General features: G+C 32.8%; 2 protein-coding genes across 3 annotated transcripts in view; one reads left to right on the top strand and one right to left on the bottom strand.

Moving 5' to 3' along the window:
- Positions 1 to 1,128: 1,128 nt before the first annotated feature.
- On the bottom strand, positions 1,129 to 14,793 carry dnase1l4.2 (deoxyribonuclease 1 like 4, tandem duplicate 2). Of its 2 annotated transcripts, none has more exons than XM_056447973.1 (9): positions 14,642 to 14,793; positions 12,318 to 12,407; positions 12,132 to 12,226; positions 11,960 to 12,046; positions 10,073 to 10,185; positions 9,879 to 9,991; positions 7,112 to 7,269; positions 2,086 to 2,182; positions 1,129 to 1,992 (listed from the first exon to the last, which is right to left on the bottom strand). In XM_056447973.1, the coding sequence occupies exons 2-9, from the start codon at positions 12,396 to 12,398 to the stop codon at positions 1,888 to 1,890; spliced, it is 849 nt and encodes a 282-aa protein (XP_056303948.1). In that variant the 5' UTR covers positions 12,399 to 12,407; positions 14,642 to 14,793; the 3' UTR covers positions 1,129 to 1,887. The 2 variants fall into 2 exon arrangements, with proteins under 2 accessions (XP_056303948.1, XP_056303949.1); XM_056447974.1 differs by lacking the exon at positions 14,642 to 14,793 and adding an exon at positions 12,789 to 13,191 and having other exon boundaries at positions 1,130 to 1,992.
- Positions 14,794 to 17,668: 2,875 nt separating this feature from the next.
- Positions 17,669 to 20,784, top strand: part of dnase1l4.1 (deoxyribonuclease 1 like 4, tandem duplicate 1) — a 16,535-nt gene continuing 13,419 nt past the window's right edge. Inside the window, exons 1-2 of the mRNA XM_056447977.1 lie at positions 17,669 to 17,709; positions 19,545 to 19,630. Coding sequence (XP_056303952.1) covers positions 19,550 to 19,630 — 81 coding nt within the window. The 5' untranslated portion in view covers positions 17,669 to 17,709; positions 19,545 to 19,549. The remainder of the gene's footprint in view (positions 17,710 to 19,544; positions 19,631 to 20,784) is intronic.

Raw genomic sequence — 20,784 nt, 5'->3', positions numbered from 1 at the left:
GATTTATATATTTTAAATTTCAGGTGGTTTGTGTAATGTGTTTTATGTTTGGTAAAATAATCTCTAATAGAATCTTCATTTTCAACTAGTTACACTGTCTTGTCCCAATAGGTGGATTTAGAGGTTTTTGCATAAAAAGCACTAGTGGATTTAGCTGATTTTGACGCAAAAGAAAATCTACCTTGTTAAAAAACAAAAAATTGTCTAAAGTGACATTTAAAATATATATATATATATATATATATATATATATATATATATATATATATATATATTTTTTTTTTTTTTTATTTACCAGCTAATAACCTTATCATTACGTATAAAATGAAACTTCTAAACCTAATCAGAGGAGCCTGATAGAAAATGCTCATTTACAAAAAAAAAGGGTCTGATGGATTTAGAGGGTTTTGCATCTGAACTCTTCATATATTTATTCATTACCATAACCTTTTTTTAAAAAAAGACAAGTTTTAAAAACTACAATAAGCTAAATTTATTTACAACATACATTTATGCATAAATACATGGATAACTTTTAAACAAATGTTATAGCAACGTTGTAAGAAAGATAATACATTGGTAAATAGAGTTAATCAATTTTACTTTTGTTAAATGTTTATTTTTTTTATTATTTAGATGCATTGTTGGTTGCGATTGGGTAGCTTCACATAAAAAAATGAAAATTAAGACCTGTTTAAAAGTATTTAAGACGTATCACCCAATATTTCAGTGAAGTTATGACGTTTTAAGGCCTAAATTTTAGGTTTTGACATTTTAAAACCCTGCGGACTCCCTGATAGCAGGATAGTTTACCCAAATTGGGAAAATGACTCCATATTTATTCACCCTTACGTGCTTTAAACCTTTGTTGAACACAAAAGAAGATATTTCGAAGAATGTTGGAAACCTGTAACTATTGAGTTCTGTAGAAAAACAAATATAGAAGTCAATAGGTGCCAACATTTTATAAAATATCTTCTATGTTCAAAAGAAAAAAGAAACTCAAACTGGTTTGAAACGAGTGAAGGGTGAGTAAATGATGACAGAATTTTCAGTTTTGAGTGAACTATCCCTTTAAGGCATTATTATTATCATGCAATGACGTATTTGATCTCGCTTATTTGGTTGCCAGTTCATCACTTATACATGAGTAGTTCCTTTGTTAAAATGCTATTTCTGAAATTCGTCTGCTAGCATTGTAATTGGTGTTTTCCAGCTATGCATACTATAACAATTATTCAGGCTTTAAGCATTGAAAGCAATGAAATCATACAGCTTTTAGGAAGCAAAATATGACATGGGATTAAAACTGACACGTTTGTTTTGATATTTCATGTTTATTATTGGGAATTGCAAATGAATATTGAAGCAATAGTTCAGTCAGAAATGAAAAAATCCTCATCATTTACTCTCCCTCAAGCGGTTTTAAACTTTTATGACTTTTTTTCTACTGTTGAACACAAAAGAAGATATTTTGAAGAATGTTGGAACCTCATAACCACCAACTTCCACAGTATTTTGTGTTTCAACTATGAAATTCAATGGCGTTTTTTTTTTAAACACAACATTCTTCATAGCCGAAACAAAAAATACCACAGAAGTCAGTGGTTACCAGTATCCAGCATTCTTCAAAATATCTTCTTTTAGTGTTTTCAACAGCAGAAATGAACTCAAACAGGATTGGAACAAGTGAAAGAGTAAATGATAGCATTTTTTCTTTTCAATTATGAAGGTGAACTCTCATTTTATGCAAGCAATGTTTATAAAATGTTTATAAAATGTATATTAAAAATTATATAAAATAAATGAATGATATTGAACTCAAATGAGCCTTTTTAAAAAGGTAGCATCTCTTGAACTTGAGCATCAGCACACATTTAGATCCCTTCACGCTTTGCGTTTCTGTGGTTTCTTGGATGGGCCGGTGGTCTTCGCTGCGGGTTTCTTCTTTAGACTGACCTCTACTGGATAATGGTCACTGACATCAAGAGCCTGCCATTGATAAATCATTTCAGTATATTATTTACTTGAAATCCATGCAAAGCACACTTAAAAACAGACATGTACTGTAAATAATAAATGCACCTCTTCTTCTGTAAGTTTGTAGGCCTCCTGGAAGTTAAACGGTTTTGCGGACCTTGGCACGACAGCTTCCAGCATGTCCTCTTTATACACCACAATCCTGGAGAACATACTTGCCATGAACATTTTGCAAAGGTCTGTACTTCATTTTATTAATACAGTTTATTATATGTTTGTACTGCCGGAGATGCTTGGCGTAGAATTGTTCATACCAGTCATTTTAATGCAAAATATAAATATTATTGATTAAAAAAAACATTGTCTTACAGATGTTGCTGATGTTTGTCTCACAAACTGAACACACTGACCAATAGAAAGATGATACACTCTAAATAAAAGATTCATTGGGTCAAATATGGACAAACCCAACATTGGGTTAATTGAATTGAAACCCAACCCAAATTGTTTTTAATTAAATCCAATATTTGGTTTTGTCCATATTTGACCCAACATTGGTTTACAATAACCCAGCATTTTCTTTAGAGTGTGCTTGTAAGTTAAATTTCCCTGAACCGGTTCTTACGATTCACATTCACAAACGACTCAATTTTTACTCCATTTCATTAGTAAACATTCATTCGTTTTCCTTCGGCTTAGTCCCTTTATTCATCAGAGGTCGCCACAGCGGAATGAACCGCCAACTTAATATCCAGCATATGTTTTACACAGCAGATGCCCTTCAAGCTGCAACCCAGTACTGGGAAACACCCATACACACTCACATTCACACACATACACTACAGCCAATTTAGCTCATTCAGTTCACTTATGTGTTTGGACTGTGGGGGAAACCGGAGCATCCGGAGGAAACACAGGCCAACACTGGGAGAACATGCAAAAACTCCACACAGAAATGCCAACTGACCCAGCTGGGACTCAAACCAGCGACCTTCTTGCTGTGAGGCGACAGTGCTAACCATCAAGCCACCGTGCGGCCCTTATTAATAAACATTTGAATGTTTTATTATGTACTATACCATTTTGTTCCAACTAATGCAACTTGAAGACAAATATGGACAAGCCCAGCGTTGGGTTAATAGAGTTTTATTCAATTTAAATTAAATGACTCTTTTAAATTCAATATTTAGATTTGTCTGTATTTGACCCAACATTGGTTTATAACAACCCACAAATGTTATTTTTTTTAAAGTACATTTGTAAGTAAAATTTCTTAAACCGGTTCTTATGATCCACATTCACAAACGCACAACTCCACACTCGGTGTTTAGTCAATTTTATTAATAAATTTTTAATTTTATACTCTACTTTGCCATTTTGCTTTGTCATAATGTAACTTAAAGCCACCGCACATCATAATTACAACCTCTGCTCATCCCATATGAAAGTAAATAATCATTTTACTATACATAAAGCCTCATAAACATAGTAATTGTAAAGTTAAAACACAAATTAACCACTGTTTCTCTTTTTACACTCTTAAAAAAACTGGCTCGTCATAGCCAATGTTGACGTTAAAGCATTACAAATAACAGGTTACATAATAATATTACTTAACGTTTCAGTTACTTTTTTAAAAATCTAATGCGAGTTACTTTTTAGATTAAAAAATGAATTGCTGAATTAAAATGAATGTAGTCATGTTGAATCCTGCGGGGATTGAGAGAACGCAGGAACAGACAGAAATGATGCCTTGTGTTACTGCGATGGAAATGTTCTCATTATTCTGTGCGCATTGAAGAAAAGGAAAAGAGGATTATTTAAATGGACAGTGATTTTACTTCACTAATGAGAAAAAAAGCATAAAGATAGCAGATTCAATAGCAGATTCAATAGCAGACACATTGCTTTAAACAGTCATTAATCTGTTTGTACGATATACTATAGAAGATAACATTATCCCACAGTAATTTTTATGTGTGTTTTTTAAAGGTAAATGAAGGTCATATAGTGTGTTGTTAATTGCAGAGCTCCCCTAAAGAAACCCCCCTGCAAGTTCTGAAAGAGATCAAGCCTCAGCCAGGTCAGAAAGAGTATCGCAAAAGTAACTCAAAAGTAACGTAACGCATTACTTTCCAAAAAAAGTAACTAAGTAACGCAACTAGTTACTTTTTTGGGGGAGTAACTCAATATTGTAATCCATTACTTTCAAAAGTAACTTTCCCCAACACTGGTCATTATCCGATGTTGGGGTAATTATATTGTTGGGTTATATTGGTCAAACATAACGTTGGGTTATATGGGTCAAACATAACGTTTGGTTATATTGGTCTAATATAACATTGGGTTATATTGGTCAAATATAATGTTGGGTTATATTGGTCAAATATAACGTTGGGTTATATTGGTCAAATATAACGTTGGGTTATATTGGTCAAATATAACACTGGTCATTATCCAATGTTGGGTTAATTATAATGTTGGGTTATATTGGTCAAACATAACGTTGGGTTATATTGGTCAAATATAACGTTGGGTTATAAAATATAACGTTGGGTTGTATTGGTCAAATATAACGTTGGGTTATATTGGTCAAATATAACACTGGTCATTATCCAATGTTGGGTTAATTATAATGTTGGGCTATATTGGTCAAACATAACGTTGGGTTATATTGGTCAAACATAACGTTGGGTTATATTGGTCAAATATAACATTGGGTTATATTGGTCAAGTATAACGTTGGGTTATATTGGTCAAGTATAACGTTGGGTTATATTGGTCAAATATAATGTTGGGTTATATTGGTCAAATATAACACTGGTCATTATCCAATGTTGGGTTAATTATAATGTTGGGTTATATTGGTCAAACATAACGTTGGGTTATATTGGTCAAACATAACGTTGGGTTATATTGGTCAAACATAACGTTGGGTTATATTGGTCAAATATAACGTTGGGTTATATTGGTCAAATATAACGTTGGGTTATATTGGTCAAATATAACACTGGTCATTATCCAATGTTGGGTTAATTATAATGTTGGGTTATATTGGTCAAATATAACGTTGGGTTATATTAATCAAATATGGACAAACTCAACATAGTTTTTTTTTTTGTTTGTTTTTTTTAACTAAAGTTATATACCCATTGGTTGAATTTATCCATATTTGGTTCACATTAACCCAGTTCACAATAACCCAGCATTTTTACATTATTTACTGCAAAATGTATTTATTTATTAAAAGTTGCATCTTGGCAGCTCTGTGGCTCCGTGGTTAGCACTGTCACCTCACAGAAAGAAGGTCACTGGGCCAGTTGGTATTGCTGTGTGGAGTTTGGATGCTCCGGTTTCCCTCATTGTCCAAACACATGCGATTATAGGTGAATTGAATAAACTAAATTGGCCATAGTGTATGAGTGTTAACCACTACTGGGTTGCAGCTGTGAGGGCATCCACTGCGTAAAACATATGCTGGAATAGTTAGTGGTTTATTCCGCTGGAAATGAATGAATGAATGAATGAAAGCTGCATCTCATCTACAAAATATGATGTCATTGTACAGTTCTGATAAAAACGCCTCATGAACTGACCTTTATAAACACTGATGCACATCGTTTACTCCTTATTTTATTAACAAAGTTGTTGTTAGTAAAATGTGGAATTTTATAGAATGTACAATGCCATTTTGCTCCAACCAATTTTACTTGAAGCCACCTGACATTATAATCACAGCCAAAAACATGGTAATTCTAGTTAAACCACAAGTAATGTTTTTCCACAGTCTAAAGATGCTGGCTTGTTATACCCCAACATTGTCAAATATGCACAACCACAACTTTTGGGTTAAGAAGTGTCATTTGAATTTATTTGGAAAAATAACCCAATGTTGAGTTTGTCCATATTTGAACCAACATTAGTAACCCAGTATTTTTTACATTATTGACTGCGAAATGTATTTATTTTATATTTAATTATCTTCATCAATTTGCATTTATTAAGTTGCATCTCATCTACAAAATATGATGTCAATATACAGTTCTGATTAAAAACGCCTCATAAACTGAACTTTATAAACACTGATGCACATCCTTATATTATTAACAAAGCCATTACTAATGAAATTGTGGTTTGATTTTTATATAGTGTACAGTGGCATTTTTTTCCAACCAATGTAACTTCAAGCCACCTGACATCATAATGACAAGTTTTCCACTTCAACCAAGCCAAAACATGGTAACTGTAGTTAAACCAAAATAAAGAAATGTTATTGCACATGCTAAAAATGCTGGATTGTCATAACCCAATGTTGGGTCAATGGCCCAACCATTGGGCTAAAACATTTTTATTTAAATTAAAATTAAATTTAATTGAAAAAACTAACCCAACATTGGGTTTGTCCATATTTGGGTTACGACAAATTGGGTTACGAAAACTTTAGTACGCAAACCAAAGTTTAACCATGCTATTTGTGGTAAAACCGTTGTTTTGCAAACATGGTAATTGCACCAAAACCTTATGGTTACCACACATTTACTAAACTATAATAAACCCTTAGTTAATTTGGATAAGGGGTAAATACGAACTTCCCTGGATTCCTAAAAACTACATTTTCACATTCAAGAGAAGTGCAACCAATTACTTACTCACTGCCAGGGCCATTTTATATCCAAGTTGATATTTAGCCGCACCATATTGGTGTTTCGTAACATCTAGTTTTTATGAGGTGGGTTGTTAGCCCAACGCTCAACCCCCAACCTGGAGGACCAGGACATACACACATACACTACGGACAATTTAGCCTACCCAATTCATTTATAGCACATGTGTTTGGACTGTGGGGGAAACCGGACGGAGGAAACCCACGCCAGCACGGGGAGAACATGCAAACTCCTCACAGAAAAGCCAACTGACCCAGCCAGGACTTGAACCAGCGACCTTCTTGCTGTGAGGCAAGCGCTACACACTGCACCACTGATCACCCAACTGATTATATTACTTTTTACTTGTATCCCTATTTACTGTAATTGTGTTGCACAAACATTTCGCGTCCATTTGCACAATGTGTAACTCTGAATTCTTTATATTTAACAGAACAGCAGAGCTAACGTGTATTGATACTCCTCACCTGTCGTAGGTGTTGTCGTTGGTTGTTTTGACGGTGGTGTCAACGTCGTCTCCGATCAGCCAGTGGAAATCGGTATCGGTGCGGATTCTGATGGCCTTCATCTTCTTCTTGGAGACGTAAGCACCATCTGCGTTGAAGTCGCCAAGGATCATGACGTTCTGTAAGACAACACAAGCACACTCTCAAACTCTTACCGATGATTGGTTAAACTAGAGATTAGAATTTCTCCGCATTAAATAAACTAAATTCTTTGTATACACTACCTGACAGAAGTCTTGTCGCCTATCCAAGTTTTCAGAACAACAAATAATACAAAAATTGACTTTTAGTTGATCATTTGCTATCAGAAGTGGCTTATATGAAAGGCAAAGGTGTCTAGATTACGTTTATTTTACCAAAATAAAACATGATCATGCCTTGATTTTTAATTATTTAATTAAGACAGTAAGATCTGACTTTCCTTAGACAAAAGTCTTGTCACTTAACAGAAAGTGTTCTTGCAGGACTCCCTGAGCTCATCAAGATTCTTTGGATTCATCTTCAAAGTCCCCTTCTTCATCCTACCCCAGACATGCTCAATAATGTTCATGTCTGGTGACTGGGCCGGCCAATCCTGGAGCACCTTGACCTTCTTTGCTTTCAGGAGCTTTGATGTGGAGGCTGAAGTATGAGGAGCGCTATCCTGCTGAAGAATTTGCCCTCTCCTGTGGTTTGTAATGTAATGGGCAGCACAAATGTCTTGACACCTCAGGCTGTTGATGTTGCCATCCACTCTGCAGATCTCTCACACGCCTCCATACTGAATGTAGGATTTTTCCTTCACTAAACTTACTGATTTCTGTGAGAATCTTGGCTCCATGAGGGTTCCAGTTGGTCTTCTGCAGTATTAGTGATGATTGGGATGCAGCTCAACAGATGATTCATCCGAAAAATTTACCTTCTGCCACTTTTCCAAATGATCAACTAGAAGTCAAGTTAGTATTTGTTGCTCTTACAACTGACATCGACGACAAGACTTTTGTCAGGCAGTGTATATTTATACTTTTAAGAAACCCGATGTTGATGTGCTTCTTGATATAATCACATGCTCAACTGTAGTCTTCAATCAGTTGAATGATTGGATTGTGGAAATTTTAATTGAAGTATATGATCAATAGGATTCTACCAAACAAACTGTTTAGACCACTGATTAAAGACAACGATTCATCATGTTTGTATGCCTGTTTAAAAACTGGTCTTGAAGGAGCTTTGTGCAACCAGAATGAAACTTCTTGTGTTTCTTCTGTTTTGTTTCCTTACTGCAAGTCTTGGAATAGTTTGTGATCCTGACATCACCTCATATTGAAATGTGTTTGTTAGCCAAAAATTGACATCGTCATTCTAATTTTCATTGTAAAAAGACATTCTAATATGTGACAAACACTTTCAGTTTGTTTGATGTATGGTTTGTTAGGACAAAAGTAGTTAAATCTGAAATCTTTGGGTTCAAAAAAAGTTAATTATTGAGAAAATTGCCAAATTAAGCTCTTAGCGATGCATAATACTTTTTAAAAGTTGTGTTTTGTTATATTTACAGTAGGATATTAATAATAGATATTTATGGAACATTATATTTACTTAATATACTAATGAAGTTTGTCTTTAAAAAAATTAATTGATGACTCGGGCTACAATTGTTATACAATTTTTCTGCTATGACTTGAACACACCATTAGTTTCAGCGTTATCTGGGAATAACATGTTTTAACATGTTTTGCCTGTATGAATTAGCATGTTTTGTCTTGTTTCATGTTTTTAGCATTGTGGTTTACATGGCTTACATGGTTTGTTTGTTACAATCATGTTTTAACACTATGCTAACATGATTTAGCATTTTTTAGCATACATTGACTTATTTTACATACATTATATTCATAAATACAGTTTTTCCAACGCAGCATTGTTTTCAGCGGTTGCTATCTGGGAATAACATGTTTTGCCTATATGAACTAGCATGTTTTCTCTTGGTTCATATGTTTTAGCTCTGTGCTAGCATTGTTTGTTTGTAATACATGTCTAACATGATTTAGCATGTTTTAGCATAAGTTGACAAGTTTTAGCATGAAGCTTGCACATTTATACTTTGTTTTAACATGTTGCAAGAAGCCATTCAGTGTACACTTTGTAATGGCATTCACAAGCATTATATACATAAATGGAATTTTTCCGACATTACATGAACACACCAACTAGTTTTGCGGTTGTTATCTGGTATGTTTAAACATGTTTTGCCTATATGAATTAGCATGTTTTGTCTTGTTTCATGTTTTAGCTCTGCGCTTGCATTCTTTGTTCGTTACAATCATGTTTTACAATCAAGTTAGCATGTTGCTTACACATTTATACCCTGTTTAAACATGTTGTAAGAAGCCATGTAGTATAGACTTTGTAGTAAATACAAATCATAAATACAATTTTTTCCAACGCACCATTAGTTTCAGCAGTTGTTATCTTGGAATAACATGTTTTGCCCATATGAATTAGCATGTTTTGTCTTGTCTCATATGTTTTAGCTCTGTGCTAGCATGGTTTGTCTGTTACAGTTAGGTTTTTAACACTACGTCAACGTGACTTAGCATGTTTTAGCATGTTGCTTGCATGTTTATACCCTGTTTTGACCAACCAGAATAATGAAGCATTCTGGTTGGTCAAGTGTTTTGGAATGTCCCCATTTTATCAATATATACATCATTGTATTCTTTTAATAGTTGCGTAATGCTAAACTCACATCAGTCTTCCACTTATCTCTGATTTCCACAAAGACGTCATACAGTTCATCCAGTTCCTTCTGCGAATCTTTGGGCTTTGTGTGGACGGGGATCAGCACCAAATCTTTCAGCGCTTGAAAAGAGAGCAGGTAATTAAGTTTATTCATAGGTTTTCCTCTTGTTTTCTACCGTAAAAAGCAATCAGATTTCTTACCTGTGTTTTTACATTGGAAACGCAGAATGAACGGCTCCCGAGAGAAAGCGTCCTCGTCACCCACTTGGTTGTCTTCATATTGGTATGTGTTGAGCAGTTTAGCATCAGCTTCTCTGTTATATATGAGCAAAAAACCTTAGTGCTATATGAATAACTGTTCATAGTCAAACATACTTATTTGTACACACATTTGAAACTGCTATGTAAGATATAAATATACAGTATATTTAAGCTGAAGTGAAAAGGAGAAAATGTTTTTCTAGCATGTAAACACAATGCTAACATGAATAACTGTGCTGTTAGCAAGCTTCTAACACATTTAAGCATGTTCAACACATTGCTAACATGTTTTTACATGTTGCTAGTGTGTTTAATTTTGTTAGCATGGGATAACATGTTTTAGCATGTTGATAGCATAAAACAGTATAGCATACAAATGTTTACAAGACATTTTGAAGAGCGTTTGGTCTGGAGCTATTTAGAAAGATCTGATAAATATCAGAAAATATGCTTTTCAAACATTTTAAATCATAAACATCTTAAATATATTTTCAAAACATCTATTTAACATTCAACAGGATATGTAAACATATTGCAGATAACAACTGCTGAAACAAATGGCGAGTTCAAGTCATGTTTGAACATTTGTATTAATGAATGTTCAAACAGGGTAAACATGCAAACAGCATGCTAAAACATGTTAATATATGTTAAAACATGCTAAATCTGTGAGCTATGTTTGAGCTTTTAACAATGCTACCATTATATGTTTTAACAAGTTGATAGCATAAACTATCATTTTTCTAGCACATTTTTAGCATGTTTTATCAAATGAATAACATGTTTTGCCTATAATAATTAGCATGTTTTGTTTTGTTTCGTATGTTTTAGCACTGTGCCAGCATGGTTTGTTTGTTACAATCATGCTTTAACACTGTTCTGACACAATTTAGCATGTTTTAGCTAAGTTAACATCAATCATAAATACAATTAGTTTCAGCGGTTGTTATCTTGGAATAACTTGTTTTGCCTATATGAATTAGCATGTTTTGTCATGTTTCATATATTTTAGCTCTGTGCTAGCATGGTTTGTCTGTTACAGTTATGTTTCAACACTATGTCAACGTGCCTTAGCATGTTGCATGTTGCTTGCATGTTTATACCCCGTTTTAACATGTGGTTAGAAGCCATGCAGTATAGATTTTGTAGTGGCTTTCAAGTGCATTCAATTCGATGTATGTACAATGTTTTAGCATGTTTTAGCATGTTTATTTCCTGTTTTAACATGGTGTTAGAAGCTATGTTGTATAGCCAGTTTTTTTGCATGTGGCTGACATGTCTTGAACACGTCTGCTAACACGAATAAACATGTTGATAATGTTTTAAGCACATAGTTATAGCATGTTTTAGGTGTTGACAACATGTTTTAGCACATTGTTAATATGAATTAGCAAGCTATACAGCATATTGTTAATACAGTTATAGCCTTAACATTTTTTGTAGTAACATATTTTTTTTAGTTCATGGTTATGTTTTAGCTGTTGATAACATGTTGCTATGAGCTGGCATGCTGCTAACATAATGTTAACACACTTATAGCCAGCTTTACAAGTGAGATATGTTTTTAACATGTCTGCTAGCATGAATAGACACGCCAATAACAATTTTCAGCACATTTATCACATTTTAGCTATTGCTAACATTTTTTAGCACATTGCTAGTATGTATTAGCATGCGACTCCCATGTTTAGGATGTTACAAGCATGTCAGGATGTTGAGCAATGATAAGTAGCTCTGTTAGTGATATTTGACTGACTATTCATTACTAAAAATCAAGTTTAGCTTTGTTTTATCCTTCTAATTTGCAAGAATCACCAAACGCAGCACCTGTAGAAGCAGACAAACTGCTCCTTATAAAGCGTCCGTCCCAGTCTAGAGCTTCCCACCATCTTGAAAGGACGGCTCTTATTAGCTCTGTGGGAAACACAGTGAGTTACATTTGGTTTGAGAGGTGAAGTTCATGCTTTTTGAACTATGAAGGCTCAGAATTCATACAGACCCAGTTTTGTTGAGCTCATTCAAGAACTGGTTGATGGCTTTCCCCTGTTTATCCACCACCTCCAGGACAATGACTATACTATACCGGGAGAAGATCTACAGGGGAAACGAGTTGTGTTTTATTAAAAAATGCCGCTTCTGAGATTTTACCAAGTGATTCTGTTCAACAATAAGATGACAAACTCACCTTAATGAGAGTTTTGACTACTTTTTTGTCCGACAGTTTGCTTGGACCCATACGTTGGATGTTAAAAGATGCGATCTTCATGTTGTCGACCTTAAATAAAATGTAAAACGACAAACAAGGCAGCGTTTTGTGAAAAGAAAAACCAACTGTTGTCACTTTATGGCTGGTTGGGAGTTTCTGTGCTGTTTTCCTGTTGTAAATCCTCAGAGGTGTTTAAGGATGCATTGTGTGAAGACAGGAAACTCCTAATGTTTGCACAGAGCAGACATGTTCGATAATGCAGGAAACAGATTAGTTAGACAGAAAGGAAAACCACAAAGTTTTACTTCGAGAAATTGAAAGTAAAACAGGTTTAACTGATTGAATAAATTCATTTAAGACTCCAAAAGTAGCTGCGATTGCGTGTGAACATTTTTCAATACTCAAATTGATCATCACGTAAACAAACAAAAACAAAAAAAGAGCTCTTACCGAAGCTGCTGTGATTACAATGAAATCAAGACTTGTTTTTCCTGTGTTGTCCCTTACAAAACTAAGCTGAATAATGAATGCGCGCTCGTTTGAAAAAAAGACCAAGCCTACTTCCTGTCTTTCATCTGATATGGTCTGTCGCACAGATGTCTTGTTAAACTTGTAGACGCCTTTTAGAAAAGAAATTTACAACCTGCCTGACAAGAGGAAACCCATGCGCTTTAAGATCAAATGACTTAACTGTTGAAAATAAAGAACTCCGTTCGCATTCGTAAAACTCCACCCTTCAGGAGGTCTAGATGATAATGTCGTGCAGACGCACTTGTCGAAAGCATTCGGGTGGTTTCAGCATGGTGTCACATGTCACCAATTCTAACCTCAAAAACAATTTCCCTACATGCAATTTCTGTTTAGCTGACAGACTTCACTTTAAACTGATGATCAAGATTTTGTAGAATGCAGCAGTTCAGATTTCAATTAAGAATTAAAGATTACTTTTTAGATTTGAGAGTTCTGTGAAAATAACCATCAAAATGTATTGAACTTTTCCATCATCACAAAACAGCGCAAAATGGTTTATTAGATGACTTAATTATTCTTCACAGTAAAGAGAAATGCTTTTAAAAGATTTTTAGACTGAAACATTATTTGTAGAACCACTTTTATGTGGAAAAACCTTAATATTATTAAGGTATTTAATAGAATTAAGGGGTTTATCAAAATAACAATACTATAATACAGATAAAAATAGTATTTAGATCAAATGAAAATATTATTTTGGTTTTACAGTTATTTTCCTTGCATTTTGACTTTAAGCAAAAAAAAAAATCCTATCTATATTTTCTGTAATATCTATAACAATATTAATAGAATGTAATAAAACTGCTATCAGTCAATGCTGTTAATTGCGATTAATCACATTCAAATTAATAATATACAAATATACACTATATATTTGTGCGTACATTGTAAATATATGCATGAATATATTGTATAAAATGTTTACTTGTGTGTGTGTGTGTGTGTGTGTGTGTGTGTGTGTGTGTGTATATATATATATATATATGTATGTATATGTGTGTGTATATATATATATATATATATATATATATATATATATATATATATATATATATATATACATATACATACATATATATACATACATACATACATACATACAGTTGAAGTGAGAAGCCTTTAAAAGTCACTTTAAGCTGTATAGAAGTGTCTTGAAAAATATCTAGTCAAATATTATTTAGTGTCATCACTGCAAAGATAAAATTAATCATTATTTATTTTAGAAATGAGTTATTAAAACTATTATGATTAGAAATGTGTTGAAAAAAATTTCTCCGTTAAACAGAAATTGGGAGAAAAAATAAACAGGGGGGAGCTAATAATTCAGGGGGGCTAATAATTCTGACTTCAACTGTGTATGTATGTATGTGTGTGTGTGTGTGTATATATATATATATATATATATATATATATATATATATATATATATATATATATATATAACAGAGAAACAGTGTTTGTCATCAGCTGTGCTGTCCTCTTTGTTGACTTTAATCACACATAGCATTAAATGCCATGAAATCTCAGCCATCACATGTATAGATATATGTATAATATATACAAATGTAATGTGTGTCAAATACAGAACCATAAAACAATAACAGTAGCATATGCTAACAGCAGATTATCTTTTAAAACTTAATTCACAAACTTCTATTCAGTTCACTAATAGCAGACATGACTTAACACAGATAATCTACACACACATACTGTAGATATGTTTTATCTCATACAATTACAGTGTTTCATCTACATTGTGGTGTTTTACTAACCTTTAAAATGAATAAAAACCAGAGAGAAACATAGTTTGTCTTCAGCTGTGCTGTCCTCTTTGTTGACTGAAGACACGCTGTGGTTGTCACAGCAACACTTTCTGTCAACTGCCACCAGTGTTTAGAAAAATGCAACTTTGTATTATAAAATTTTAAAGATAGGATGTTAATACCATTATAAAGTAATACAAATATATACATGCGCATAGGAATACACACAATTGAGTAATAAATAACACATATATATTTAATTTATAATAAATATATATCTTCTTGCGACCTAAAACTCGTGTGTGTCACATATACAGAATTATTAGCCCCCGTTTTAATTTTTATTTTTTTTATATTTTTTAAATATTTCCCAAACGATGTTTAACAGAGCAAAGAAATTTTCACAGTATGTCTGATAATATTTTTTCTTCTGGAGAAAATCTTATTTGTTATTAAAACTATTATGTTTAGAAATGTGTTGAAGAATCTTCTCTCCATTAAACAGAAATTGGGGAAAAAATAAACAGGGGGGCTAATAATTCAGGGGGTTGAATAACAATGATTACAACTGTACATATAGACAGTACACCTGTATTTATTATGTAAATACAAACTTATATCTTGAATGCGATTACTCGCTAATTAAAGGTGCAGTAGGTGATCTGCCTGCATGCTAACCGGTTAGCATAATATCTTTCATATACAATCCTCCCCTGTCGTCCAAAGCCACTCCTCCTGAAATTGTGAACGTGCCCATTAAAGATGACAGAGACCCACTAGATCATGTCATTCGCCAGTTAGATAACCTTATATACTTTAAAATACAACAATTCTGAACGAAAACTGTATTATATCTAGCCTGTTTTCAGTTATGTCGTTTTCAGTCTCACTCTCTCACAGGCTTTGTCCTAAAGTGACTACTGTATGCTTAGTGGTTGGCTGGTGGGGTGCAGGAATTACACTTATTACTAAGCCATACGAACATGCTATTTCAGACCGAATATTCAAAGTAGCATGGTGAACAATATAAGGAGCGCATCACAGGTCGTCAATGTTCAAACATGAACCAATTTTGTATATAAAACCAACTTCACCTCAGCTAATCAGGCTAGGCGGAATAGCGCTGTTTACTTATGTTTTGATGTTAAACGAAATAAAAATCGACATTATCGATGCTGTTAAATGTCCCTTATGAAACTGAAAATAGTCAAATCTTTCAGCTGAAGATTTAAGTAGCTGAACAACACTTCTGTGCATATAACCCATTTGTAACAATAACATCTACATCAGCTTTGCATGACTAAAATAGCTTTAAAGCATAACATGACCTGTCTAAAAGAAATACTTCAGACATGGTGTCATCGTCCTCCAGCGTGCAAAAGTAACTCCAATATTGATTCAGAAATTTTGACGTGTCCACGTGACCCCGACCTGTGTGTACGCGCCAGCGGATCTGCATGAACGGGTGCGCAGTAGTTCAAATCGACATTTGCTGACAGACAGTTTGAGCTACTTATCAGAAATATGAGATTTATCAGCCAGACATTATTTAATTGGATGAACAGTTATAGTTTTATGCCTCACCCAGAAAATATAAATACATTTAGATCATTTACTTTAATTATTACTATTAGAATTTAAAGAGACTGTCAACCAGCACAACAAAAGAATTTTCTGAAGACGATCACCTGCTGCACCTTTAATAATATATATCAGTAGTATATATTCATTAATATTAATATATGTTACACTGGTCCAAATAAATGTAATGTTGCATGGGTATATTAAAATGCTGGGTTATTAATTAATTAATTTTTTTGCAGTTAAATTTAAATGACACTTTTCTTTCAAATGAACTGTTGGACTGATTTGACACAACATTTGGTTTCAACAACTCAGCATTTATAAGTGTACGAGACAAAATGATTGGTTTTATGCCAAATATCATCAGAATATCAAGTAAAGATAAAGATACTGTGCACATTTCCTACTGTTATATTAAAACTCAATTTGTGATTAGTAATATGCATTGCTAAAAGCTTAATTTTAAGGATTTAAAAGCCGTCAATATTTACATTTTTTTAACCCTCAGATTGCAGCTATTCAAACAGCTTTATCTCAGTCAAATATTTTCCAATCCTAACAAGCCAAACATTAATGAACAGATTATTTATTCAGCTCTCCGATTATGTGTTACAGAGTTGCATATAATAACATCACTTCTGTATTTGATGCACACAACAGAATTAGATATCTAATCTTTTCCCGCCATTTCACTAACATTAAAGAGAAAACCAGTTTGAGCTCAAATATTTATTTTGGCTCTCTGATTTTAACCGTCATCACATTTCACTTCCCAATATCTGACTGCATGTCAAGCAGTAAAGCAAACATGCGTCTGGAGTGTCTAGACATGAATTGCAATTATAAACACACGAAGACGTTGAGAAATGGTTAACTTCATGTTACACTTTAACCCACTTCTGCTGCACTCCAAAACAAATGTTGTATTGACCCAATGTGTGGTCAAATATGGATAAAAACCCAACCACTGGGTTGAAAAGTGTCATTTTAATTTAATTGAAATATAATGTTGGCTATTTTAACATTTGACCCATGAAGTTGGGCATTTTTTTATGTAACATCCAGTATAATATCCTGTTATATCTTCTAAATGTTCTCTATATCTCTACTAAACAATCATCTACCTGCAACATCTGACAAACTCTTTCACTCTTTCATACATTACAGGTTAACCTGGCTATAAAACAGCTGAAATGTCTCGTTCAGACCTACCTGTCTATCAATCCTCCATTTTCCAGTGTTATTTTAAACGCTTCAGTGTTTGTAATGAGGACTCTATTGTTTGCACTCTTCACTTCCGACCGAATGTTTGCCCTGAGGACGGAACTGTCGTCTTGTTTTCGAGGAATGTCCAGGTAGGGGCGGAGCTAAGCACCACTGACTTCTGCATTAGCCAATCAGGGCACAGGAGTAGAATATAAGAGGTAATGCCACTGTTTTTGTCACAACAGTCTTTTTTTTCTCCTGCAGTGCATCTTTGGATCAGTTCTTGGGTAAGTTACATGCATTTGTAATCCTGTAAAAACTACAGAAAAATAGTTTTGGTGTTAGTTTAACTTATTTTAAGATGTTAATTAGGTTTCCTATTAAGTTTTCAACTTTAATATGATGTTTTAAGTTTAGTTGATGTGGAAATTTAATTTGATTCAACTTAAACATTAAATATTTTCATATTTGTATTCGTATTTGCAGTGTATCTAAGTAGTTTACTGTTAAAATAAACATTTATGATCATTACGTCTTGACAACATGTGTTTTAATGTTAATTATAACTTATTAAACTGAAAGTTCATTCATTTCAGTTTCATTCATCTTTATTTTTTATAGTGCTTCAGCAAACAATCAGCGTAGATTTTGTCAATGCAGCTTAAAAATGAAGTTCTAGTAAATTGAAACTGTCAGTCCAGTTTTCAGAGTTGAAGTTCAGTTTAGATCAGTGGTTGGTTCCGTTAATCATGTTTCAAACCTATTTTTAAGTCAGTTTCATGTTATTTAGGATCAAATCTCTGATTAGGTTAATCTGGTGCAACTTAAAAATGTAGTTTTTTTTTAAATGTTTACTGTAAAAAAATATGATCTTTAGGTCATGATAACATGATTCTATTTTAATTACAACTTCTCAAACTGAAAGTTAATTATGTTTCCAACTTATTTTTTTCGGTAAAACCTGCAGTTTTAAGTCTGTTTAATATAATTCAAGTTAAACTGACTGATTAGGTTAGTCTGATACAATTTAATAAATTATTTGCCTGTTCATACTACATCTCCATTGTATAAATTAGTGCTATCAAAATTAAATTCACTTGACAACTTAATCTGAGCATAATCGGATTCAAGCGACATTCTTTTGTTTCAAGATTTAAATTTCCTTCCATTTTGTTTGGAATGCGGATTCTAAATGTTCTAAAAAGCATTTGTTTTCTTCACACCCAAATGGAATTCCGGCAAAAGAAACCCTTAAACTTGTCTCCACTTGTGTGCAGCTGAATGAGATGGAATGTTTTGCTTCAATCCATGACATTAATAAAGCCTATAGGCTAAATAAAAAATAAAAAACTTGGCTTTGCTAATATTTAATCTTCGAAAGTCTGGAGCTCCGCTGAGTTCTGGAAGTAATTATTGCATTCAGAGAAACCCTGAGGCATGATCTGATCAGTTGTTAGTTGTAATTGGCAAGTAAAGTAACTAGTTACTGCAATTTAATTACTTTTCTGCTGAAAAAAAAGTACATTAATTTATCTTTATTGTCTACTAAGAGCAACGGAAAGTGAAAATGCTGTTGTGTTAGTACACAAATAATCAAGTTTTAAATGGGAAAATGATTAAAACTCACTTTTTTTGAGCGAGATGCTAATGGTCTAATCCGATTCAATGATTTATGCTAAGCTAAGCTAATTGTGTTCCCGCCAGACCTGGAGATCAGCTGAACAGATTCAGAAATGGTCAAACTCAACTGTTTACCTGTAGGGGAGCTGACTATTTTCAATGAAAAAATAGTAGAGTGTTTCTTTTAAGTAGCGTTAAGCTCATTTTTAAGGTGTTGTCTGTCCCTTCGATGAATGGGTTATCTTGTTTTGGGATCTCCAGCTCTTAGTAAACAGCTTTGGCAGCTTCTGAAACAGGTTTTTCCACTCATGATGGCTTGAATATAATGATGGCAACACTATTCAATACAGAATACTACTGTGTGCTTCAGAAACATTCATGTCATGTTTCTTTGTGTTTATAGTCATTTTATTGTGTGTTTGATTGGCTTGAAGGTTGCAGATCACTGATTTGCTTTTGTTTGTTTGTTTTTTTTATTAATTGTTTTTCATTTATTTAACAGGCATCATGAAGGTTGCGTCTTTTAACGTCCAGAAATTTGGAAAGTCTAAACTCTCTGACCCAGCCGTGCTGCAAACCCTGGTTAAGGTATATGGTGGTGTTTTAGTATCTTTGATAAATTTCAGTGGTTTTCATTAATTTTTAGTTTAAATAAGAGATGACTTCAGAATTATTATCATTTCTCTGGATTTGCTGTTGAAATATAGCTGTTTTGAGTAAATATACTCTTTTAAAATATCACATGGAAATAATTAAATACAGCTATAACTTCTCCATTTATGATATATAAAGTTTGTATATATAAATCTTTATTTTTTTTAACTGGAGTCTATCAATGACGTTTTTTCTGACATTTAATATGGAAATCACTTGTTTGTTTGCATGTCATTAAGTTGCCATGTTTAGTATTTTTCTTGTTTATTTTTGGCAATACAATACCAATTTTTTTTTTATTCAGAATGGTTAAGAAACATGTATTTAATGGAATAACCTTGATTTTTTTTCTATCACATTTTCTAAAATAAACAATAATATTTTTATATTTTTATTGTAAGAAGTTTCAACATACTTTTGTCTGGGGAAAAAAACAAATATTAACATTTTACCCAAAATTATTCCTTAATCCTGTAAACAAACCTTTCAAACATGAAATAACTGCATATTAAGTTTTTTGTGATATTTATGATAAAAAAATTTACAAATATATTTTTATTAATTTCTAATGTGTTAATTTTAGTTTGATTGTAACTGTTTTCACAGTAAACAAACCAAAATCTTCAAGTAAAGTCTCCATTTTAATATAATCTATGCCAATAAAATTCTAATATTTAAGGCCTGAAAAATAAATTGTATATGTAGTTTTTTACAATATTTATCAATTTTTTTACAAATACATTTCTATTCATTTTTATTGTCTTAATTTAATTTAATTTTTGGTTGTTTTAACAGTAAACAACTAAAATAATCAAAACTTGAAATAATCTTTGTGATATTTATTGAAATTTTTCACAAATATATTTTTATTAATTTCTAATGTGTTCATTTTTGTTTGTTTTTAACTGTTTTAACAGTAAATAAACAACAAACTTCAAGCAAAGTCTTAGTTTAATATAGCATATGCAAAACAAAACTAATATTTAAGGCCTGAAAACATTAAATAATTGCAAATTTCTGTGTTTTTGCAATATTTACATTAATATACTTTACAAATATAGATTTTATTGTTGTAACTTTAGTTTATT

The sequence above is a fragment of the Danio aesculapii genome, chromosome 22 (assembly GCF_903798145.1).
Source record: "Danio aesculapii chromosome 22, fDanAes4.1, whole genome shotgun sequence".
In the NCBI taxonomy this organism is placed as follows: domain Eukaryota; kingdom Metazoa; phylum Chordata; class Actinopteri; order Cypriniformes; family Danionidae; genus Danio; species Danio aesculapii.
This window is presented reverse-complemented; position numbering and strand designations above follow the sequence as displayed.